Genomic DNA, 26,677 nt, shown 5'->3' with positions numbered 1-26,677 from the left:
TTTCATTAAAGACCCTTTTACTAAAGAAATCCTGGGGCATTTCTATTGTAATGCTTCCATTGGCAATGTCAAGCCAGCAACCGTAAAGATGATGTGACACACAGAACAATTCTGAAGCCCAAAAAATTACATACTGAACATTGATAGTCAAATGCAGTTTATTTTGTATGGTTCTTGTGGATTTTTGCTCAGGGCAAGCAGCAAAGGTAAACCTGATGCATGAAATTGTGCTTTGTGCTCATGGCCACACAGCTGGTTTAAAATCCTTTAGGTCAACATTGTATTTATGCAAAAAAAATAAAAACCTGTAAGAAACAACACAGCTTCATAACCATCATTCAAGCCAGGAGCAGGAGCCCTACAATCAGAGCCATTTATCAAGTCCCAGAAGCTTTTGAGGAACTAAATATTTCCCAACATTACACACAGACAGTGTACAAATTCCGGGTTTGTGTTTTAATCCCACTGCAGGAAACATGATCATGATTTAAAATAACAGAAGTGGCACACAATTGGTTTGATGGTTATGTCATTTCAGCACAATGCAAACACAGAAATATGAAAAAAATCAAAGTTGTATCATTCTATATTGTTTTGTTTTGTCACACAAACATGTTGTTAACATTAATGTAGCTTATTAAACCAGCTTCATGTGGCAAGTGGCTTACTCTCACTAAGTGCAATCTCTCACTTGCCACTATAAACATCTACAGAATAGGTTTCCATGATGCTGTAAAAGCATTACAGAAACTTTCCACTTTGCCAGGTGTGCCGTCTTGCCTATGATAATAAAATAAGCATTAGTAATAATTTGTTACCAAAACACAGGTTTTTAGCTGGCAGGAGGGTTGTTTATTCTATAAAGCTTACTTTTGACAAATCACTGATGTTCAAAATAGCAAGGTCAACTCTAGTATTTTCTAGAGCTGAACTGAATGCAGCAGTGCTCCTAAGCACTCATTCAAGCAGCAGATTTGGCCCATAGAAAGGCTATTTGACCATTGTGCTCTATGACAGATCGCATTTGAGGTATGAGGAATGTTTTTGTTGTCATTTTGTTTCCTAGACAGCTGGCAAACATGAACATCATCCACCATTAGACATCAAATGATCCAGGGTTGAAGTAATTGGGGGATGATCTATCACGTATTACCCATGAATCCTTTTTTACAAGTTGTTTGAATGGCACGTGGAAAAACAGTTTCTTGTTCTAAGACCCTCAGCTGAAGGACTAACACTGCTGCAATTCCACTCCACTCTAGAGAAGAAAAACAGTCGTAGTGCTTGTTTGCTTGCCAGTTCCTGAAGTTTGCATTTTAATTCATGCCACTGTTGACTCTCCCCCACTTGCTTTCCTCTTTAGCCTTTAGTTCTAACTTGTCCCCCTCTCCATACTGCTGACTGAAGCTGTTTATCGTTTTTTCAATAGGGCCAACACTGCTGTGTAGGGGAAGAATACGTTTGATGTAGGCATTACCTCCATGACCCCTTACTCATGGGTCATGCTGAGAGTTAGAGCCTCCTCCAGTGTACTCTGAATCACCATAAAGGGGGATCACACCCCTATTGTTGGAAAGAAACATCTCCTCAGCCTCCTACCCCCCTTTCCCCTCTGTAATAGGGGGCCCCCATACCAGACTGTTGGACATCTTCCTTCCCCATCCCCCTTCTCTTTGTTGCTATCACATAAATTGAGCTTTCCCTTTGGAAGCACTAATTAAGAGCATAATCTTTTCTTCCTTTGGAAAAACAAGAGTTGCGGGGTAATGTTTCCTTCGACCTTCTTATCTATGTGTCCAGTCGGTTCAAGGCTGGCAGCACCACACTGGGTTGTAAATGTTTTAGCAATGAAAACACACAATAAATCATCCTATTAGTTCATCAAATAATTTCTGCAATTGGTAGTTGGGAGTATATAGGACAAACAATATAGTAAGTACTAAACAGGTATCTATTGATTTGTCATCATCAAAACATTTTAATGAGGGATCTTCTTTTCAGTGACATTGTGACAAGGCCTTAGTAGCCTAGGGACCTGCATAATGAATGTTAGCTCTAAGTATGTTCCGGATCCTATGAAATAAAATTAAAAAATTATTACAGCTGTGTGTAGTAGAATAAAAAAAAAAATAAAAAAAAACAAGAGTAGCCAAGCCCTTGTTTTATTAAGAACACATAACTGCAAACCGTATGGCGATATAGGTGATCTCCCTGTAAAAAAACAGAGGATGGGTACCCAAACAAGGAAGTCTGTCTAAATTCTTACCCCAGGAATGGCACCCACAAGGCAAATTACCTTGTACATCTACAGCTGGTTTTAGTTTGTGCTTTTAAAGCAAACCCTTCCCTGAAAACTCACTGAAGCTGGAGCCAGATCCAGGTTTACTCTATATGGTTGTGTGCTGTTTTATGTAAACGGCTCATTGACCTGACCATATTTTATCACAGAATATAGCCTATAGAGCAATATTTTTGTTTTTTATCTCCCCAACGTCCTGGGACATCAGAATTTCAACACAGGGTGACCTCCAGCTGGGATTTCCTTAGATGAATTGGCATGCTTTGTCAATCTGAAAGAGTACTTCCTCTAAAGCTATTCTTCCCATTATAAAGCTTTATAGTGCACCTAGTGCTGAGATAGCAGTGACTAAGACAAGGATGCAAGGATGTTTGGACATCCATTGTGTCCAAGCACTTCTTTTATTTTAGCTGTAATAGTCAAGTAAAGAAAATTCTCATGAAGATTATGCCACAATTAATACAGTTTTGATGAATGTCCTTACAGTGAAGACTGATGGCTCATGAGTAGCAGAAAATCACAGCAGAAAAAAAAGGAATCACACATTTCATTGTTAACCAGAAGCTAGGTCCACTTAAACACTAAAAAATTATAGTGTATTGTCTTTAATAGACATTCATCTACTAGACAGACACTGTAATTCATACAGACTCAGTGCCTAATTGAACAAAAAGTTTACTTGATCTTAAAAAGCCCAGAAGTATAAACATGCGCTTAATAATCAGTAATGATTTAGTGCATATGTAAGCGTGTTAAGTCATATATGTAATTATTCTTATGGAAAACACTTGGCATTTTGTTCGCACCATGGTTATGTCAATAGCATGTTAACATGCAGTTAAGCATACAAGTCAGAAATGCCAGACAATGAGGCCTTGTTGTTTGCTATGATACATTTGGCTTATTAGCAAGTGACACTATCGCACAGCTGCTCATTACGAATAGCTTATGTTGCCTAAAGCTAATTAAGAGAGCTATTAAAACTCACTCAGATCTGCGTGACATTATGAGGGCCAGCAGCTTGCTGGAAATTGTGTAAGCAATTGTATGTATCTGGCCTGGTGTTTGACATGGATTCAGACTGCCAGAGAAAAGCCAGCAGGGTCCAGTTTCGTAAACATTAACAGGAAAGGTTTACAGGTCTGCTGAGGATCCTCCACATCTGGAGCTACTGTATGTATGACAAGGACCCATAAACAAAGCCAGGACTGGAGCTAAACTAGTCACTGCTTATTGACAATCACTAAATCACTTTGTGCATTGTGGTGTTGGTTGTTGACCAACCATGTGGAACAGGGCTTATTTTGATGAGTGCCTTATAAGATACCATAAGCAATTAAGATTTCCTTGCTTGTGATAAATTTCTTAATATGTACAGCATATCACATGTGAGGCCTGATTTGGACTACATGCCCACCTGCAACTACAACAAAATTGTATTTAATGGGCAGTGTTTACTCTTAGGTTAAAATTGATAGGATCTGGTTTAAATAGAAATCAGGTACCTAAAACACAGATGCTTTTTTATGTTTGGTGTAGTATAAACAAATCCACACAGCTTTTCTCAAAAGTACTATAATATGAATAGTATCATTTTAGTAGTCTCTATGGGCGTTAAATGAAAAGTAATTTACTTAATACGTCCTTTTATTCCTAGAAGCAGTTTTTAATTCACTCCCCTTAATCCTATGATCCTTCTGCTGCCACCTGTGGGAAAAACATCAATACTAAACATCTTCAACCTCTTACGAATTGTAGGCTGTTGTAAGTGGATACAGGACAACAAGTGTTATACATAACATATAGTGTTCAAAAGAAGTTGGAAACAAATAGCTACTAGGAATGCCTAAGGCTGGAAGAGGCTACCATTTGGCCTGTGGCTTCCCAGGACTCAAGGCAGCTTGGAGACGTAGTGTATAGTAGTTGGCATCGGGCTGTGTTGTTAGGCTCCTTGCCAGTTTATTCTGTTGGAATTTCCTGTCTGAGTTGACTCCCCCTTGCTTACTCCCTCCTTGTTCCTGGAGCAAGACAGAAAAGCTTTTTTAATTACACTGCCGCTGCCTGGCCTCTCAGGATATTATTATTGTTCTTGAGTGCTTCCTCTGAGGATGAGCTTCTCTCACCACAAAGCTGCTCTCGGCTTCGTTTGGACATGAAAAGTGAATGTTTTTCCTGTGCTTTGAGATTCAGAGCACCCCATGTTAATGTCTGCCACCTGGAATTGTCTTTAAAAGGAGATCAGATCCTGACTTAATCCTGTTACAAAAAGTCTGGCTGGTTCTCACGATTGCCCTGACAGGATGTTTTGCACATATGGGCTATTGATATGGGGAACTGAAATAATCATTTTAATGTGACAATAATATGAGAAGAAACACAAGGAAACTAGGTTCTTGCTGGCAACAGTCCCAAATTCACAGAACTAGCATTTTCCCACCACTTGCTGTCATGAACATTAGTACGGTATGCTTAGATAATTGTACTTCTGTTAAGCCGGTTTAGGTGAAATAACCTCTGGTTAATCCTCTGGTGATATGTTTTGACATATAAGAGTTACAGACAATACTAATATATAGGGCTGCAACTAAAGATTATTTTGATGATCAATTCATCTATCGATGATGTCTTTGATTAATTGATTATTTGGGTTGAAAGGCCAGTTTTTATTTTCATTATTTAAAAAATCATACATATTATGGCACATTCTGCCCAATGTTGTCCTTCAAACACTGTGTAAAGTGAAGGCTATGAAAAGGTATTAAATGTATCTATGTGGGCTATGCTATACATTGTGCAAAGGATTAAAAAAAATATATTAACATTATATTTTGAAAACAAAAAAACAACTGATTGTCCACAAGCTTTAAAGCAGAAGTTAATCACGATATTAAAAATGCTATAAAAAAAAAAAGGAAAAAAAAAAGATAAACAAAAGCACAAACTAAGTGTTATCTGGTAAGAGGTTGAATGTTCTGCAGTAACACACACATTCACTCATCTCAACACAGTAACATGTTCCTTTATTCTGTAAATGTATGACACTTCTTACATTTATATACAATTACATGTTATAATCCTATTACAGTTACTGCTCTCATACAAAACACAATTACTTTTGTTTCTAAATATAGCATCAAACAACATATTTGATCAGAATGAATATTCTAGTCAGAGTTATTGCGCTTCCTTTCTATTGCGCGCTCTTTGATTGACGTGTACACGTGGACTCGCGCTCATTGAGTGAAGATTAATGGAGACTTGCTCGCTGTCAGGACGAGGCTTTATGTAAAATGGAAATACTGGTGTGAATTTCTAACATTTACAGATATGGATATGAAGGTAAAAGTATCATTTCTGCACTGAAGAAAATATGTCTGGAACACATTAAACAGCACATGCATCTGTCACAGTATCTAACACGACAAGCCACGTTAATACACTTACGAGTTTGTTTGAAGTGCTTAATATAAAACATTCTCACGTTTTGGACAAGTTGTATTGTACAATTTGTGACCTCCACTGTTTTTCAGATGTGTTTTATCCATACAAATGCGTTTTTCACCATTGTGAAGTGATGTCACTGACGGAGGTTATCCACAGTGACGTCACAGAGCCAACTAATCCATAATTAAATTCGTTGTCGATTATTTTAAATATTGATTATTATCAATATTAGTTGTTGCAGCCCTACTAATATACCTGCCTGTACAGCAAAGATGATGAGTTGTGTGGATGATAGAGCTGTACACCATGGGGAACAAGACTGTATAACTATATGATTTCACTTGTAAAATCTGTAGATTATAGGCCCCCTACTTTTCTTTGTTGGGACAAAAACAATAGCGTTATCTGTGATAGAGTAGGCATATCAGCTTGCCACTACTCTGCAGCTCATTGTTCAGTCATTTTTCAGTATCACTTCTTATCTGCTCTCTCCTCATGAAGTTATGCATCTTGTATTGTGGTTTACCCAAAATGATTGTCACTGACTTTATGCTGTTTGCATTTGGGATGTGCATGGATATTTGAATTCTCAGTTAACCATTTAAGGCACCATTTAAATTTAAAAACTCAAACCAGTATTCAGATATTCGCTATGCCGTGCATCTTGTGCAATTTACATGTGCATCTGAATACAGAACAGAATAAAGGTAATACATTTAAAGTCATAACCAATAATGGACACAAATCAGGTACCTCAAGTTGCAGATTAAGCCCAGGAGCAACACTGCATGCTGCACTGTAGCATTCATTTGTGTTTTTTCGTTCACTAGTTGAGTGAATTTGTGCTCATTTAAGATTATTATAAACATGGATTTCCACTGTGATCATGTGTAATTTGTTAATCCAGTGAGATTTTCAGACATCCAGCCCAAGTGTATAACAGTGGTTGTAGCCTTTTATACCTCAGAAACATTGAAGTCTAAACGTCATTTGTCAGAAGGTGTTCATTATTTTTGTATAACCGTAAAACTCGGACAGTAGTTCTGGCAGGATCATGAATGATAGGTTTATATTAATGTGCTCATTCTAATATGTTATTGTTTCTATATAGTTTCTATTTTGTACGGCAGACACTCCACATAATCTAAGACTAATAGTAAATAAAGTACTAATATGATTTTTAAAAGATTTGTTGTTTAACAAAGAAAAACATGTAATCATTGATGTGACATTGTGATGTTAGGAGACATTTATTTAATGGAAGGATTCCAGGCTGTCAGTGCTCTGTAAGAGTCAGACAAGCTGCATTTGTTGAGAGAGAGCAAGAAAAGCACATGCACACTCTCCAGTACTAGCTTCCATCATTATTAATGACACAGACATCCCTGAAAGCCACCTCCCATGTGCTTCACATGACTAACTCACACACTAATGTGCCACACATGGACCAGAGCATGAATGAAGATGTTATGCATGCACATACTCTTTCTCCCAAAAGCCCTAACTGAGAGGCTCATTATCCTGGTCTCTGTACTAGGCATAAGAATGTCTCTCTTACTTCCAACTCACCAAGGACAGAGAAGAAAAAAAAAAAACATATCCAAACAGACCCTGAAAGATCTCGGAGGTTTCTCATCTTTATAAGGGAGATTTTTAATACACATTTTTATATGTTCAAGAGATGCTATGCAATTACTGTTATTTTGCTTGCCTGTCAGTAGTATTCAATTACCGTTGCCTAAAAAATAATTAATAATTGTTCTAGAGCAGATTTTACAAAGTACAGATGCTTAAACTGAATGTAGATCAGCTGTATTGTATATTTTTTCTATGAATCTGTAACTTAATGATTAATTAATCGTGCTTTATAAGTCAAAAGGTATCCAGGAAACCACAGGATAAGAGAAACAAGAAACAAAGCAGATCACCTAAAGTGTTTTAAAACCTTTAAAATCATGCAGGTTTCAGAGTCAATCTTATGACTTGGAGGATAGTGATAGGTCTGGAACGTTGACTCATACAGGCTGCTGAAAGAGGCCTGCTCCTTACTGCTCTACCCCCAATGAGATAGTGATCACAGACCTTCCCCCATGCACTCAGTTCTCAGGTTGTAACTGACTTACTAACATTTGTGACACCTTAAGAATTTTATTGTAGACTGGAATGAGGCCTAGAAAAATTGCCTCTTCTTTTACATGGATGTGTGCAAGAGCTGGAGGTCGGCTGCTTAGATTCACAGCTAAGGGAAATGAGTACGGCTTTTCTGAATAACAGTCTGAATATGCCGTCCCTCCCTTCATGATGGAATGTGTGTGTAGTCTGGTTTTCTCATTTCTGAAATAATGGAGGGGTGGCATGATGGTGCAGCGAATAGTACTGCCACCTCACAGCTTCAGGGTTTCTGGTTTTATCCCGAGACTGTTTTACTGCCTGTGTGGAGTTTCTCATGTTCTCCTCACTCTGCTTGAGTTTCCTCCTAGTTGCCTGGTTCCCTCTCGCCCCACAAAAACATACAGGATTCATGACTATAAATTGTCTCTAGGTGTAAACGTGTGTGCATGGTGCCCTGGACTGGTGTCCCATCCGGTGTATATTCTCGCCTCATGCGCAGTGTTCCCAGGATAGGTTCCAGATACTCAACCATGATCAGGATAAAATGCTTACTGAATGTGAATGCTTGAAATAATGGAAACGATGATGGCAGCCCTGGCGCACACTACATCTTAATTATACATATGCAGTTTGCACTAATAAGGCAGGAAAAAAAACACTCTCACCTCGCTATTAAAAAGTTTCGTTGCATTAAGTAGAGCTTGTTAAAAAGGAACAAGCATGCATTAATTACTGAACCCTGAGTAAGCACCATAGAGCACATTATCTGCTTCTTATATTGGTGTTTATTGTGAATATGAATATCTAATTAGTTAGTTTCCTATACTAGCCATTGCATGTGTCTGGAGTATAGAGACCTTCCTACTTTTCCCGTAGTTTTCTGGATCACAACAAATTTTTTAAGGTATCATATGTGGTAATGTGTCAGGCAGTTGGACTCTCTGTCCAACAGCATACTTCATTGTGGCCTGGAAATAGATCAGGAAATGTGGAGAGCTTTTTCCTCCCATTGCTATAACACCTCTTCTTGATTCCGTGTCCACGTCCCTCGGCTCAAAGAGAACCTCACTACAGGTCTTTGTCTGAAGCCCAGTTCAGACCGTTTTATATTGAATAAAAGGATATCTGAGAATTACTGTGATGATTTTTTTGTTTATTCCATGTGCTGCTGTGAATATATTTCATAAACTACCTTGACACCTTTGGAAATTCACGTGAGAAATATTGTAGCCTTGTTTTCCAGTTTTTGAACATTTTTATCTGGAAGCTTAACACTTATTTGAATTCTCTTTTTTCTCGACCCTTCTCTCTCTGAAAATCTCTCTCTGCCTGTCCTTGACTTCACAGCTCCTCCTCTATTCCCGACCTTCCATACACCAATCCCAATCGACATGCGCCATCATGAGGGTAGATACCATTATGAGCCACACCCTCTTCATGCCTTGCATGGGTAAGTCCATTAAGTATTTGTACATTTACAGGCAACTCCAGAATGAGTGGCACCCTTCATGTAAATGAGCAAAAATTCATGGCACTTCATGGCACCCTTCATGTAAATGAGCAAAAATTAATATTAACAAAAGTGAATAGCATATGCATTGAGAAATATCTCACGCTTAATCATATGAGAACACTGTATAGTTCTATCAACATAAAATGAATCCTAAAATATAAAACCATTAAAAAAGCAAAGTATTGAAGAAATACAGTCCAGAATGAACAGCAGTTAACCTTCAGGATGGGAGATCTTTCTGCTTCCCCTAGTACTGTTATACCTGAAAGAGAACTTCCATATGCAAAGGAGAATGAAATATAGAGTGAAAAGTGATAGAGAAAATCCCATTTCCACTCATCCACTATCTCTCCAGCCATAATATTTTACTGTCTTGGACAGTTCTGTGATTCTGGCATGCCATGCACTGAATCCAGGCAAGCTCTGCCAACTGACAATCTTTCCATTTGAGGGATTTAAAGTGATAGGGTCTGCTGCACACCCGCTCATTACATAACCTGAAACAATGGTCAGGGAAGCACATATAAAAATCGTGCTACAGTTGTAATCAAAATTATTCATCCCCCCTTGCAAATCAGGTATATTGTCAAAATATACAGACTTTCGGCTGTTTGCAATGAATAAATCAAACAAAAGCAATTGAAATAGTTCAACACAACGAATGTTTCAAGTGGTTTCCCCAAATTCAACTGATAATGCAACTTATAATGATTTCTACAGTTTCAAAATTATTCAACTCCCTGAATAGAATCCCTCATAACAGCACAAATATGCGAAACAGCTGGAACACATGAAATAGCTGAACTGGCTAGGGGCAGAAAGTTATTGAAATACCTGAACTGGACAGAAAAAGGAAGCTATCAACGGCTGCAATCAGATTTCTGAGAAGGCAGGTTGTGAAAAACCCTCGAGTGACTGCAGAAGACCTGCAGCAAGACTTGGTGGCAACAGGCACTGAGGTTTCAGTGAGCACAGTAAGGCATGCCAGAACTCCAAGATGTACACCACTACTGATCCAAAAGCACAAGAAATGTTGGCTCAAAATCATATAAATAAGCCACAGAAGTTTTGGGATTCTGTTCTGTGGAGCAATGAAACAAAACTGGAACTTTTCGGCATGATGGATCAGCTGTATGTCTGGAGGAAGAAGAATGAAGAAAGAACATACTGTCCACAGTCTAGCATGGTTGTGGCTTGGTGATGCTCTGGGGCTGCTTTGCATCCTCTGGCAATGGAAACCTGCAGCGTGTGGAAGGCAAAATGGATTCATTGAAGTATAAGGAAATCCTAGGAAAAAACATCATGCCGTCTACGAGGAAGCTGAAGCTTTGGCATCATTGGACCTACCAACAGGTCAATGAACCCAAGCATACCTCAAATTCCACCAAGGCTTGGTTACAGAAGAAGTCCTGGAAGATTCCACAGGGCCATCACAGTCACCTGACTTGAAACCCATAGTAAATCTCTGGTGGGATTTGAAGAAGGCAGTTGCAGCACGCAAACCCAAGAATATTACTGAACTGGAGGCCATCGCTCATGAGGAATGGGCTAAGATTCCTCAGGAAGCTGATGTCTGGCTATGCATCTCGTTTGCAGCAGGTCATAACAGCAAACGGGTGCTCTACTAAGTACTAAAGATGCTTGCCATGAAGGGCTTGAATAATTTTGAGACTGGAGAAGTCATTATAAGTTGCATTTTCAGTTGAATTTGGGGAAAGCACTTTCATTGTGTTGAGCTATTTCAATTGCTTTTGTTTGACTTGTTCAAAGCAAACAGATGAAAGTCTGTAAATTTTGATTTTTAAACCTGATTTGCAGCAGGGGTTGAATGATTTTGAATGCAACTGTACATCACAGATGTGATGGTGATGTGTAGTGTTCACCTACGGAACAGCAGAGCTATTTATGAGAGAATGTGGAAGACTTAAGTGAGGAGAAGACCCTCTTTCTCTTTGAACTCTGGATGAATTGATTAATGTGACTTGGTCTTGACAGTGGTCCCCTAATTCATCAAGACCTTGAAGTAGCTTTTTTTTCTGCCTGTGCCAAACTCACCTAATTACAACACATGTTGAAAAGCAAATTAAGAGTAGTGTCGTTAGTCAACAGAGCTGGTGCTTTGTTATCCATACAAACTCAAGTGTCAGGGGCCTGGGCCCTGAGTGCTGAACATGATTGCTGTCTATGCATACACAGATGGCACCCAGAGATTCTACAGAAGGATTTAGCTCTGTATGAAGAATAAGCTATATCCTCACACTGTGACTAAATCCTGACAACTTAGCAATGTCTTTGTTAGAGGGCCTCATATGTAGTACCTTTTTTCACTATTCTGATTCAGTCTGTGATTGATTTCTAGAAGTTTGGCTTCTGCACAATTAGAGAGTGCTATAATACATACAGTCATGGGGGAAAAGAACGTACACCCTCCTTCAATTCTACGTTATTATTTATCAGAGCCAAAAGTGAGGCCATCTGTCCAGCAGCTTAAACTGAGGATAAAATGATCGCAAGTACACCAGCAAATCGACATCTGAATGGCTAAATGGCACCTGGTTTCTCATTGACTACGTTTACATGGACAGCAATAATCTAATTATTGACCTTAATCTAAGTAAGGTAATAATGTGAGTAAGGTGTTTACATGAGTCGCTTTTAGAATACTCCTGTCATGTACCCATTTTACATGTTATAGAACATAATTAGATTAAGAGGCCGCGTCATTACGTCACTGCGCCACGCCGTCCGATGTCCCTCCAGAATTTCACGTATCAACATACAGTTTGTCTCCGTTATGGTACTGTATACAGTTTTGGGTGTTTTTATTTCATTTTTTACAACCGCTTTAAGTGCAGTTAATTATTAGTCATGCTATACGTGCAAATAGACGACTGCTTGAAGCCATGGGCTGCGTCTCAAATTGCATACTTACCTACTGTATAGTAGCCGAGATACATGTATTTTTCCCCACTACAGGCCTATAGTAGGCAAGTATGCAGTTTGGGACACAGCTGAACTCTCTTGTTCGCTGTAAAACGTAAAACTGCCGTGTGTGATCGTGTCCTGTCGCAAAATGCGGTGAAAACGCTCACACGACGTTCATAATGTGATTAAGGTGTTTACATGTCTGTAATGCATGTCCATAATACGATTAGAACAGGAGTAATCCACCTGTCTTAATTCGATTAGAGCTTAATTAGATTATGACCTTAATTAGATTAAGGTTGCTGTTTACATGGTAGTTTCTTAATCAAATTATGGTCTTAATTAGATTAAGAGTGGATTATTGTTGTCCATGTAAACGCAGTCATTGTTGGTTTACTTTTTGGAAAAATTGACTACATGTTGATTTTTTTTTGTTGTCACTTGAGGTTATTTGTTTGTTTATAGTTGGTGAGGAGCACACAGTTATTATTTAGGCCCTAATAATTAAAAACATAGAATTGAAGGAGGATGTTATTTCTTTTTCCCATGACTTTATGTGTGGTGGCCTGGGAAAACATCACATGATGAAATTTTGAGCTTTTACACTATATAAAGTTTTGAAAAATACAGGCTTTCCTGAAACCTGATTCTCTTTTAGACATATTTCTATTACGAATAAAGCTATGTCATTTTAAAATGTATATCTTCTCTAAAGGGAGGGAGCACCAATAGAGAAGATTATGTGTCAGTTTCCATATAACTATGTATAGGCTTTCCTCAACAAGTGAATGATAAAACGTCTGGGTTACGCATGTAACCCTGTTCCCTGAGAAGGGAACGAGACGTTGCATTTAGCATAACGCTATGGGAACGAGAATACCCACACCGTCATACCGAGGGTACGGCCTGTTCAAAAAGACCCAAGCCCGAGGGTCACTGCAAGACACTCGAGCCCAGGGTGGAATGAATATCCAGGCTGTAATAACGAATGAATTTGTGTGGCGTAGACCACCCTGCAGCAGCACGCACATCCTGTAAGGATACCTCTTTGGACAAAGGCTTCACGGAGGCAACCGCCCTAGTGGAATGAGCCCTTATGCCCAGAGGCATAGCGAGACCGCGCACCTCATAAGCAATAGAGATTGCTTCCACTATCCAATTAGAGATGCGCTGCTTTGACACAGCATCACCTCTACTGTCGCCACCAAAGCAGACCAGCAGCTGCTCCAACTTACGCCACTGGCCGGAGTGGTGGACGTAGGTACAGAGAGCCCTTACTGGACACAGCAGGTGCATTCTCTCTTCTTGCGGTGTGGTGAATGGAGGAGGGCAGAAAGCCTGCAACACCACAGGATAGGCACTTTAGGAATATAATCCGACATAGGATACAGGAAGGCCTTGGCTAATCCAGGGGCAAAGTCAAGGCAGGAAGGGGCAACAGAGAGAGCTTGTAGATCTCCTACTCGCTTGAGAGATGTCAGGGCCAGCAGAAAAGTAACCTTTAGAGTCAGAAGCTTCTCAGAGGCTGACTCTAAGGGCTCAAATGGGGCCCCTGACAGACCTTCCAGGACCACAGAAAGGTCCCAGGAAGGTATGTGCAGCCTGCAGATCGGCCTCAGCCGCCTGACACCACACATGAACCTCGAAGTTAGAGGATGTTGCCCCACAGAGGCTCCATCAACAGGGGCATGGCTGGCCAAAATGGCAGCCACGTAAACCCTGATTGTAGAAGGGGCCCACCCCGCTGAGAGACGTTCTTGTAAGAACTCCAAGACTGTAGCTATTGCGCAGTTCACTAGGTCTAGCTGACGTTCCTCACACCACAAGACAAAAAGCTGCCACTTGAGTGCATACAATTTCCTTGTGGATGGTGCTCTAGCATTCAACATGGTCTCTACAACCTCAGTTGTGAGACCAGAATCTATGAGCTGGTGCCCCTCAGGGGCCAGACCCACAGTTTCCATAGTTTTGGCCAAGGGTGATAAATCAGCCCTCCAGGTGAGACAGTAGATCCATTCTAAGGGCCCAAATGGGGCACCTGACAGACCTTCCAGGACCACAGAAAGGTCCCAGGAAAGTATGCGTGGCCTGCAGATGGGTCTCAGCCACCTGACACCACGAATAAACCTCGAAGTTAGAGGATGTTGCCCCACGGAGGCTCCATCAGCAGGGGAGTGGCTGGCCGAAATGGCGACCACGTAAACCCTGATTGTAGAAGGAGCCCACCCCGCTGAGAAATTTTCTTGTAAGTACTCCAGGACTGTAGCTATTGCGCAGTTCACTGGGTCTACAGTGGATCCCTGTGGATGGGAGTCTCCCAAGGAGTGCTATCTAGCAGGGATATTATCGCTGAGAATCATATTCAAGCTGGCCAATAAGGTGCTACTAGCAGCAGACATAGACTGTCTTGGCAAACTCTCGCTAGAACTTGTGGGAGCAGAGCGATGGGGGGAAAAGCGTACAGATGTGACGACAGCCACATGTGCACCATGGTGTCCAGCCCTAAATGTGCGGGAGGAGTGAGGGCGAACCACAGCAGGCCGTGTGTTGTCTCCTCGGAGGCGAACACATGCAGTCCCGCTTGGCCAAACTTCGCCATATGGACTCCACCACTTGTGGATGGAGCCACCAATTACTGGGCCTCAGCCCCTGCCTCAAGAGGATGTCTGCCCCCATATTCCCAGAATGTATATTGCACTCACAAACTTTCCTTCTGCCCAGAGAAGAATTAGTTGCGCCTGCCTGAACAGGGGGCACGGACATAATCCTCCCTGGTGGTCAATATATGAGACCACCGGTGAGTTGTCTGTAAACACACGGTGACCTCTCAATTGAGGAAGAAGGAATTTCAGTGCTAGAAATATGGCCCACATTTCTAGGCAATTTATATGCCACTCCAGATGAAGGCCGCACCAGAGACCGTGAGCTGGACAGCTGTCTAAGACCGCACTCCAGCCTGTGAGGGAGGTGTTGGTCATTGCTGTCTTGCACTAAGGAGACACCCCTAGAGTGTGACCCAAGGCTAGAAACCGGGGACACTCAAATTCTCAGAGCACGTAGGCATCGCCACGTGACACTGATTATTCTCAGAGGCTTCGTCCTTGGATGAAACCCCCAACTTCTCAGCCACCACTGAATGGTCTCCTGTGCAATAGGCCCATAAGCGCCAATAGTCTCCCAAGATCCAGCTTTATCTTGCTCAGTGTTGATAGGATTGACCCTAAGCATGTTGGGGATAGAAATGCCCTCATCGTAGTAGAATCCTTATAACCCCTAGAAAAGTTGTCCACTGCACTGGGGAAAGCATACTTTTCTGAGGTTCAACCTGAGCCCCAGGCTCTTCATGTGGGCGAGAACAACATCTCGATGTTGAACTGCCAGTTCCCTGGATCGTGCTAGAATTAACCAGTCGTCCAGGTAGTTTAGTACACGGATGCCCTGGAGTCACAATGGAGCCAGAGTGACATCCATGCACTTTGTGAAGGTGCGAGGGGATAACGCTAGCAATATTGCTATGTGGAACTATGCACCTTTTAGATCTATCGTCACAAACCAGTCCTCAAATTGAATCTGTGGAACGATAAGTTTGGGTGTCAGCATCTTGAACCTGTATGTCCAAAGAGTACAGTTCAGATGACGCAGATCTAAAATTGGCTGCATGCTCCTATTTTTTGCAGACCAGGAAATAACAGCTGTAAAAACCTCCCTCCCTCAGGGAACGGGGTAAATGTTCTATGGCCCCTTTGTCCAAGCGGGATCTTACTTCTGTGCTGACTACTGTGGTGAGCACACCTCTTAACCGGGGGGGTTGAGCTATAAACTGGACCCAGTAACCCTTTTCTATGGTAGACAGAACCCATAGAGACACATTTGGCAGTAGTTTCCACGCTGCCAGATGGTCTTTTAGTGACGTTAACTATTCCACATTCTATTGGAGGGAAAGCATCAGATTTTCTTTGCCACGTGACAGCTTGCTGACCAGAGAACCCTGAAAACTTGGGGCCGCCTTGGCTAGGGGAGGCCCTACAGTAGCACTCGGGGCTAACTGCCCTAACAACCTCATGTCCCCTGATACGTCCCTCCACGGCCCCTCAGGACCGCTCTTCTTTGCCTGCTTGGCCTTTATGACCATTCTCAGATCAGGCCTAGTAGTAGGCCACGACTGTGGCTGCCCAGTTCCCCTGGCTGTCTGCGGGGGATTGCGGGTTGCCATACTCACCTTCTGGGTCTCCCTCGCAATAGTGCTGGCTGGTGAACTCGAGACAACAGGGGAGGAACTGGCTGAATGCTGCCATATCTCGAGTTCACTCAGCAGGTCTGCTTGGTAGGCCCGTAATACTGTCATTGTCTTCAGTGACCCACAAGCAAGACTACTACCGCATAGGCCTTGACCACCAATGCCACGGTGGCATTACACAGTGGCTTGGATGGCAAAGACGGCCCCTCTAATTACCTGCCGTCGATGGAGAGAGGTAGATCGAAAGCGCCTCCTCCACCTTCAGCATAGCTAAATAGCCATGCCGTTCATTCCCCACAGTGGCCGAATAATCCAACATCATGGGGTTATAAATACGGCTTATGCATGGTTTTCCCCAGAAGCCTGATATTTTGTCATGCACTTCTGGAAGAAAGGGGAGTTTCTGCAGTGTGAGGGATTTACTTTCACTGGGGAAAAAAAGGCTTATCCAGTCTTAGTAATCACTTCAAGCAGCTCTTTATATGCTGCTCTCAGTTTTTAACACATCCTTCTGGCTGCTCGGAGTCAGAGAGGAATTATTACTATTATTTTTGTGGGGGGTTTTTTTCCCCTTTCGGAGTCGCGACGGGAGCTCCAAAATCCAGCGGAGAGCCGAACCCAGAAGACAGAGCAAGAGATAGAGCAGCGCTCGTCTCCGGCTCCTCTTCCGGATCCATAAGAGATCCCCCGAACCTGAGACAGTTAGCTACCTCGGCAGCGGCCGGCCCAGATCCGCGAGGCTCTGAAACCCAACTCGCTTCGGCTTCCGAGAAGAGCGCGAGTCGCGAGCCAAGCTGCTTAATGTAGGCATTACCATGCGCAGCCTCTCGGGCTGTCATCGCATGCTACAGCCTAGACATTTCACCCAGAAAGTGTGCACTATTCCCCGTGATGAAATGGGAGCAAGCCGTAACACACTTCCTGAATTCTCTCACTCATATTTTTCTCTCTCGCTCATTCCTTTTTTTTCTTCTCTTTTTTTTAAAGGGATAGAAAAGTTCTGAGATTTTGAGAAAAGATAGCGAGGAAATGAAGCATCTTTTTGTGTCTTTACACAAACAACTGACATGCAGTCTTTCGCTGAAGATAATAAAGGCTGATGGCGCAGTTCACAGGTGCCATATTTATATGACACGACGCGCTTAATTGCCACGTCACCTGATCATGGCAGGCCTATAAATATGCATGATTTCACACAAGCTTCAGATGCCGGTGGCTCGCGAGAAGCACTCCCATAGTGTTATGCTAAACGCAATGTCGAAGTTCCCTTTGAAAGGGAACACCATTCTCCTTCCCTCCCTCTCACTGACTGCCTTTTTACTTCAAAAAGCAGTTTGACATTGTAGTATGGAACAGGCTCAAGTTTTTCTGTGGTGAAGTTACTGACCACAGTAGGCATAAACAGAACAACCCCAGCACACTCTCCTGATTTAGGGTAATGTTGTTTTTCCACTTTTCTACTCAACAACTATTGAGAATTATTAATGCTATTAATGACACACATATGATTTCATTCTTGGTCAGTGTTAATGAAATATGATGGATGATGTGCATATGGAGAAGTAGCCATCTGTCATACTCTCATGTAAATAAACCAAACGGAGACCATAATTTCCTTACTGAGCTGGGTCTACATCCAAATAAACCACAGAAGTGTTACTCTATACAACATTACAATTAAAAGAGCAAATAATGCATTACCTCTGGAAGAAATTCTGTTTATTTTTAGGTCACCCTGTTTTACTTCAAATACAGCAAAATGAGCAGTCTGTTAAGCATGACGTGTGGTAAATCATATAGAAAGCTGTAGTAGAACTTCACTGAATGTGGTGTGTGAGGAATGATAATTACTAAATAAAAGAGATTATAAACTCTGACCACCTGATGAGAAACACCATAGCAGACTGTATCAGGCTATAATACATCTCCTCAGCCAGCAAGGGTAACACCAGAAAGCAGCTTAATCTGACAAGATAGCAAGATACAAAGAGGCTTTGATTACAGAAAAGTTTACCAGGCTGCCAACTGGTAAAACCATGTCTGCCAAACTAAAGTCAGAATATATTTCAAATTTACTCGAATGACTGTTTTTAAGTTTACATTATATTTAGTCTATAAGCTTTAACATTTATGGCTTTGTTCATATAAGTACTTAGTAATGGGAAACTGCTAAGGCCTTAAGCCAATAAATACAGTATAATTCAGTCAGAACAATTGTGTACCATAATGCGGTAAAGCTCAAAGCAATGGTGTCATTGCAGAAGAATGTTCCTTCCCTCCTCCCTGAACTACAGGTTATGCGATTGTAAAACAGAACTCACATTCAGCTGGGTTACATGGACAGGAGCCACCCATGGTGTTATGATGAAATCTTTCTAGGATCTTTCTGTCAACCCTCAGAACTCTCCATGGCATGTCTATGACTAAGGTCTCTTTAAGGCAGTCAAGTAAGTTCTTGTTTGAAAGAAGGTGGAACAACAAGATTTCAGTAAATGCACCTATCACAAGAGCCTCCCTTTTATAGTACCCAATGGGTAAAGCTGTAAATTATGGCTTATTATCCAGGACTCAAACTGGCACTTGGTAGTTTTGCTGATTTATTTCTGCATTAACCTGCTGTGTTGTCATTTTTGACTGGTTGGCAATTGATTTGATATATGGGAAGTACCTCCAAGCAGAGATCATTAATACATAGTCAAGGGGTCAAAATAAGTTTGTAAGAGATAATGTAAAGTGGCTTGTTTCACATCAGGAACTATCATGTTACATGGCCTTTTTTATTGACAATGAAATATGTTTGAATATTTAAATAACCTTTAAAAACCAATAACCATTAAAATCAGGTAACTGTGGGTTAACTATGTAATCAGTACAGGAAAAGGTCATGTAAAAAGTACCCAAAGCATTCTTTGAGGAATATTAATCATCCATCACCAATTGGATGTAAGCACCTGCTGATGTGTATTTGAAAATATTTTTCTTTTTTATATTTATATTTTTATGAAAATATAGTTCTAAAGCCTAGCTAATGTCACTAATCAATTGACTGAAACTGCTAAACAGCTGTTTAACTTGGAAAGCCAGAAGCAATTAGAGACCTCACGTAAAACACGAAGATTTCAGCAGGGCCATGGAAATTCATTTCATGTACTTCAGAGAGGCAATAATGAAGACAGGTTTTTTTTCCAGTCAGCAGTGGTACACTGATCAGTGTAGCCATAGGGACAGAGCCAGAAAAGGCTAATGCAGATTGAACTTTTTTAAATGGCAGATGCACCAAAAACACAATCCGCCAAGACAATACATTTAGGGTAAATAGTTTGGCACAGGTCAGTGAAAAATGTTTAGTGTTTGAATTGAGCCATTACTGGCTTATAGAAATCCATGTACTAATACAAGTATATAGTGTAAAAAATATCATGTGTATTGCACAGTTTGAGTGTTTCATTGTCAAAAGGGTGAAAACCCTTAGTCTTACCAGTTTATAAAATCACAATTTTAGCTGAACATTAATGTTGAAAGCTCTCCCCCTCCTGCTGAATGGAGGGGAGGCCTGGGTGTTTTGTGTATGGGTGTCTGTTTTCTCTCAGCTCTGCCAGAACAGACCCGCCTTTATGGCTATCGTTGCAAGGGGACTGATGGCAGAATGTTGGCTTGCTAGTCTGCAGCCGTTTACTGGAAACTGTATTCAGTCCAGGCTGCATGCAGGTTGGCCTCTATACAGAGGAGGTATAAATGAGGGACTGAAATGAAGCTAGGCTGTACAAGAATAATGAATCTTAGATGCACCTTTTAGATAGTCAGACTGTAGGTATGGCTCAAACTTCTGTATTGGAGCTTAAGTCATTTGAAAATAAACCTGTACTGGAGAAAAGTTATTGAACTGGACACAGCCAAATATATTCAAACTGATTATAATGCCTTAAATACAGTAGACCACTGTTCTGAACTGTAGTATAAACTGTAAAAACGTGTGAGGAGATCGAGTGGATTTGGTCATTGTAGCATGTCTTGTGTGGAAATATTTGAATCAGCATAAATCAGTAAAATACACACACTTTATGTCTAGTTATTCGCTCTCATTTTCTTCAGAGCACTTAATGAAGGCCTCCTTCTGTTGGGGGGCCAAAAGCTGACGCATCCTCGTTGGAATAAAAGTCCCCCAGCTGCTAGTCTGAATACTGAACAAACATTTAAAGAGCTCCGCCTCTGATTTGTTAACATGGTCATTTTTATTCTCTGTGAATGGTGATGGGAAACCAATGTTAACACACAGACTGGTCTGCTTTGTCTGTGAGCATGTCTAATCTGTTAAAGACCCAATCGAGAACTGCTGAAGACTAGTGCTGAGAGCATATTAAACACCATTTTATTGGCGTTGTTGTTGTGATGCAAAATCCTTTGTTATTGTAATTCTAAACATTGACCTGTCAGTGATAGTGATAACTGAATAAGGTTTGGAACTAAGTTATAGCACAATGTTAAAAGCCAGTAAAGGAGTTTGCCCCTTTGAGTAAGGATATCTGAGTAGAGTGATGTCAGACCTGAATTACGGGAGCATGCTGGTCCACCAAGCCTTCAGGCAGAGTGTTTGATTTGTCTTTGTGTGCCCTTCCACCTAGAAATACACTATTACAATTAGATTAGGAGAGGCATGGTGAGATTCGTATATTAAGGTTTTTAAACGGCTTATGCAGTATGGGTGGGCAGAGGACTCAGCTACCTGTCAAGAGATGACACATTTTTATCTCCACATCAATCTGTAGGCTATCACTAAACTTCCACTCTGGAATTGTGTTCTACAAATTGGCTCAGTCAAAGAGTAGTAATTAGGGCATGTCAAATAGACAATAACTAGATGAGATCCATCCTTTCTAGACATCATCATTAACACTGATGTATTAGGATAATCTAAGTCTCAACTTGCTCGCTGCCCACAGCCTAAAGAAAGCACATACCAGTGTTTCAGTATAATAGTTAGAGTGGGTATAGTAAAGAGAAAAAAAAAACATGGCCAATTTCACAGCCCTGATTTGTCTTAAAAAAGTGCTCAGATTTCATCACATATGGACTTGGCTGAATTAAAATCATTTGTCATTGAACTTAAGATATACAGCATACTGGTAGTCGGCTGTGAGGGAGCCAAAGTGTCTAGCTGTGACGTTGAGGCCTCACTGTCAATGCATGGATTTGCTTGAGGTCCAAAACTTATAACTGCCTTCTCTCACTGTGTCCAAATTTCTAGACATGCTGGATTAGCAGGAAGTCCAGTGATCTCTGATATCTCTCTGATCCGGTTGTCCCCTCATGCTGCAGCCACTGGTGAGTCCCCATTCAGCCCACCACATCCCTACGTCAACCCTCACATGGAGCAGTACCTACGCTCAGTTCACAACAGCCCCACGCTGTCCGTCATCTCAGCGGCGCGAGGCCTCAGCCCGGCAGATGGTGAGTATGCATTGAAAGGCACACTGCGTAATCATAAAGAGCTTATTCATATTAAAATGGAAAGCATTCAGGTTTATGAATGGCTAGCACATTTTGCCTCTTTCTGTCATGATCATGTGATGATGCACTAATGGTGTCTGAGTTTATAGTATAAAGCCATGCATTAAGTGCATAAAAGAAACTGGGTGTACTTAAGAAGAAAGAGCTAATGGTTCCCTTTCTCCACAAATGCAAAGACATGGCAAAGACCATCACACCACTTTGCCATGTGTAAGTTTACACAAAGGCTTATCTCTCCTGTTGTTATAATTAATCCTGTCAAATACTCTTTGAAACCTAAAACATTCTCGAGACCTGCTCTTAAATGGAATGTGGGAAAGAGTAAGATCCATGGAAATCTGTAAAGAAAACAGAGCCAAAAGAGAATTTCCCCCCAAATTTAACCTCCCATCCTGTCAGCTTTGTTCTCACAACCCTGTTACGAGTTTGGGACTAGGAGGCTGAATCAACTATAAATCACCTTCTGCAGTCTATAGGCAGTAATGCCTTTCTGCTTTTACAGTTAAATAAGCAATGTAGAAAAGATTGTGTAACTGATTAAATGGCAAGTGAGCAATGCAAATGGAGGGAATTAAACTTGAGTGAGCACAATCTAAAGAACATAAGCCCCACTCCCCTTGTTTCTCAATAAAAAAGTTTTTTAAAAGTTCATTACTGGCATGTGTTGAATTTGAAAAGTGATCATAATCTCGGTTTACTTTCTATTCATTTATTCCAAGACATATTAAATATATTACCATGCATTGGCCAAAAAAACATATTCATCATGGCAGCCGCTTTATACAGCCACGATCCATCAAATATCAACTTTCATGAGTAACAGTTTTAGATGTGTGGATCAAATTGTTCATTAGCAGTGGGGAAGTCCAGTGCATTGATATGACCGCTGATCAGACTCCCCTGAGGGCTTGAGAAGGCCGGACTCGGCCACAATCCTCAGCTCTTTGACTCTAGTCCCCTCTAGAGACAGTGCTCCACAATTTGACAACTGTGGAGAAAATAATCGCCCTTGTTCTGCCATGAATCCAGCACAAACACACGTCTGTTCTCTTTTAGCATGCTGTGGCCTAATTGTCTCTGATAGATCAGATGTGGCTGTAACGACCCAGAACGCAAGGGTAAAGGAATGAGCCGGAACTCCCTCCTCTTCAGTGACCAGCATGGACATGAATTGACTGTTCATTCGGGAAAAAGAGGAAATGGTGGGGGTGGCACTAATGATTATTAGAGTCAGAAAGAAAAACATTCATCTTTTATGAGGATTTCCCCTCTAACACATTTAGACTGCAATTTACTAGGTGCAAGTGTTACCATCAACATGACAGAGTTGCTTGATGGGTCTTTGTGTGTGTTTGGGTTGCGATTACAAGGGTGTGTGTGTGTATACATACATACATATATATACATACATATATATATATATATATATATATATATATATATATATATATATATATATATATATATATATATATATATACACACATTATAAAGTGTGTGTGTGAAGATGAATATATGTGTATTTTTACAGCTAAAATGTGTTAGGTCAGGCAGTGCACTGACCTTCCAGTGTTCGGTCTTGCTTTTCTCTTTGCAGTGACACATGAGCAGTTGAAAGAACGAGGCCTTTTTGGCCTACCTCCTCCTCCTGGGACTAACCCAGCCGACTACTATCATCTAATGGCTAATCACCGCAGCCCCTATGGAGAGCTGCTCATGCAGACTGGGGCAGCTGCTGCTGCCGCCGCTGTGCATTTACCAGACTACATCAGCCCTGTGGACAGTAAGTATCCTTTTACGATTCACATGTAATATATAGAAATGATACCATAGTAAAAGAACCAGATTGTAAATTGTTATTAAATTGCACATTATTAAACTGATAGATTCAGTTCTAAAATCTGACCAAGAGATCTGGTTGAGCCACATTTGAAGCCATTTTAAAATCCTCACTATATGCACATATATATTGTGACACATCACAATAATGGAATTTTATATTAATGCACCAGGTTTTAAACAAATAAAACCATTGCACTTAAACCTTTACACAATGTTCGGTCCATGGGATGCCCTAATGTTTGACCATTATGTGGCTTAGCAACGAAAGCTTGCTGTTAACAGACTACATTGTGTGGAAGAAGAATTGTTTATTGTGAATATTATTAACAATAAATTAAACCACTTATTGACTTTTAAAAAAGATTTTTTAAAAGAAATAAGCCACACAAGGGCATGTGCTACATAAAGGGTATTTTAAACACTCTGCTTTGCTTCAAACATCTAAGAACACCTTTACACATGATAAAATCATTGTAACACATGCCCTGTCATTGCTTATTGCTTTATTAGATCATATATAGGGGAGTGAAGTAACTGGAATCTGAATTTATAAAAAATATAATTTTAAAATATATTTAATCCACTGTAATACTGTTAATTTTGCTGTGTTATTAACCTCCATAATGCATTGCTCTAGGTTATTAACTCTCACCGAGTTCTGTAACATCTGTACAGTTTCCATTCAAAGTGATATGTTTTCTGAGTGTTGATTCAAATACAAATCACCAGTAAAAACATGCTCTGGTTTATGATTAAAAAGTCCAGAAAGGTGAATTAAGATTTGAGTTACAGGATGCTCCACAATGTTCTCACTTCAAGACGAGGAGGATGTTTTGTTATATGTGTATAAAACATGACTCACCGTCAAAATGGACTATAAACACGAGTACACTCAGCAATTTATGAGGTGTTTCTCTTGGGGCCTCTAATTCCGACCATGCAACAGGTGTGCTTTGTTATTATAAATAACATCCTTACACATCCACCATAACCTTAAATGGAGTGTCTCAAAGACTTAATGTGAGGGAAAGGACAGCCTATGGCAGAGCTTTCATCTCTGCACTTTGTATCTGAAGCAGTGTTATGGCAGGTATGTAGCACCCTCCTGGTGTTTTGTAATGTGAGCCAATTAGTCATGTTATGTAGTCATGAGATCTTCTGTGCTTTTAAAATGCCAGCTATTTCTTCACACAGTATTACTTAGGGTGTCATCATTATCAAGATACCCAGACCTGTTGACCTCAGAAAAGGGCCGTGTTCACCCTTACTTTTTGTAATGCACAGCAGCAATCCAGGCTGTAGATTGCATTCTCAGGTGAAGCAGGGCTGTCCGGGAACCGAGCAGGACTTTGGCACTGATACAAACCAAGGGTCTACCTGAATGGATCCAATGAAATGTAGCCTTATGAATGGTTAATATTGTGCAGAGTAGCGAATGATGAGGAAATCTGTTAAAGTCAGGTTTAAGGTGACTGTTAAACAAATTTGTAGTTGTTTTCACTGGCTCTGCTCTGCACAGCCACCCAGAGGAAGTGGGTTTTCTCTCTCCATTATGCCTCATTGGTTCCGTGCCTGTCCTGCACGAATCATCATGCTTCTCCATCAAGATGGCACGCCAGCATTCTCACATTGCAAGTTGAAATTACTTCTCGGGCCACTAATCAAACACAACCATAATGAGATGGTCATGAGAGCAGTTGCATCTGCGGCCAAAAGCCCAGGCCTCCACCAAGCTGTCTGGCCACGGTTTGTGGAGTGAAACTGTTTGCACAAAAACACCCGCAAACACCAACACAGTGCAGGGCTTTTTCCTCCTACAGCCATGTCTTTGGCCTTCTCCATGAACTGGATTGATGTGGTCTCCCTTTCAGCACTCACAGGTCCAGGGCTCTCCATGCTGGCCCACAAACACAGGGCACTCATTGAACTTGAGTGCCAGCTAATGGCATGGCGGCCAGACCGCTAAATAAAGGAGCTCGTTCAGCAGAGCGAGGGGCTGATAAATATGTATTGCACAACTTGTAGTTTGTCTTGGAATGGAGAGCCGATAAAATTCATATGCATATTTAAAAATCAATTTATGTGATAATAAATTCAGCAGACCCACCACAAGAGCGAAGCCTTGGTGACCTCAAAGTGCTGTGCCTGTTTTTCCTGATGATTCGCATTTGACTATTAGCCAACAGGAGGAGAGGGATTAGGTTTGAGTTTCACTGTAAATGGTTACCGTTGTTGTAAAAATGAGAAAAGCACACATGGAAAATTCTGTAGACTGTTATTAGAGCCAATATGATCTGCACTGTAAATTTTTAACACAGCCTGACTTTTCCACTGTACACATGGGTTAAAATGGGATTAACTAGTGAACTGAGGCAGCAAGTGGATTAGGAGTAGATCTCAGTGTTGGCTAATTAAAATGTTAGCTAAGTAAAAATATATTTAAAAAATTTGTTCAGTATTTCTTTGTTGTTTTTTGTCATACAGACAGATTAAATATGTATGATCACAGCAGTCTAGAACCACACACAATGAGATGAAAAACAGTAAAAATTAGTCTTTTGGTTGTCAAGACAGGTCAAGACTGACCTGAAAAAAACTCAAGACACGTTGGCAGAAAACCCAGAGAAGACAACAAAAGCAATTTGTGGCAATTTTGGCCATGGTTTCATTATAGTTTCCTCTTGGAGTTATATACAGTACATGTAGTTAGAATCCTAGAAATGACAGCAGTGAAAAAAGCTCAAAAATATGCCAGGGTGCTACGAATAAAATTTCATCATAAATTATATCATAATAT

General features: G+C 40.8%; 1 protein-coding gene across 1 annotated transcript in view; it reads left to right on the top strand.

Moving 5' to 3' along the window:
- Positions 1–26,677, top strand: part of gli2a (GLI family zinc finger 2a) — a 71,743-nt gene that overhangs the window by 30,358 nt on the left and 14,708 nt on the right. The window contains exons 3-5 of the mRNA XM_053626726.1: positions 9,203–9,305; positions 21,776–21,978; positions 23,636–23,821. Of these exons, the coding sequence (XP_053482701.1) occupies positions 9,203–9,305; positions 21,776–21,978; positions 23,636–23,821 (492 nt within the window). The remainder of the gene's footprint in view (positions 1–9,202; positions 9,306–21,775; positions 21,979–23,635; positions 23,822–26,677) is intronic.

Source organism: Ictalurus furcatus, chromosome 6 (assembly GCF_023375685.1).
Source record: "Ictalurus furcatus strain D&B chromosome 6, Billie_1.0, whole genome shotgun sequence".
NCBI lineage: Eukaryota > Metazoa > Chordata > Actinopteri > Siluriformes > Ictaluridae > Ictalurus > Ictalurus furcatus.
This window is presented reverse-complemented; position numbering and strand designations above follow the sequence as displayed.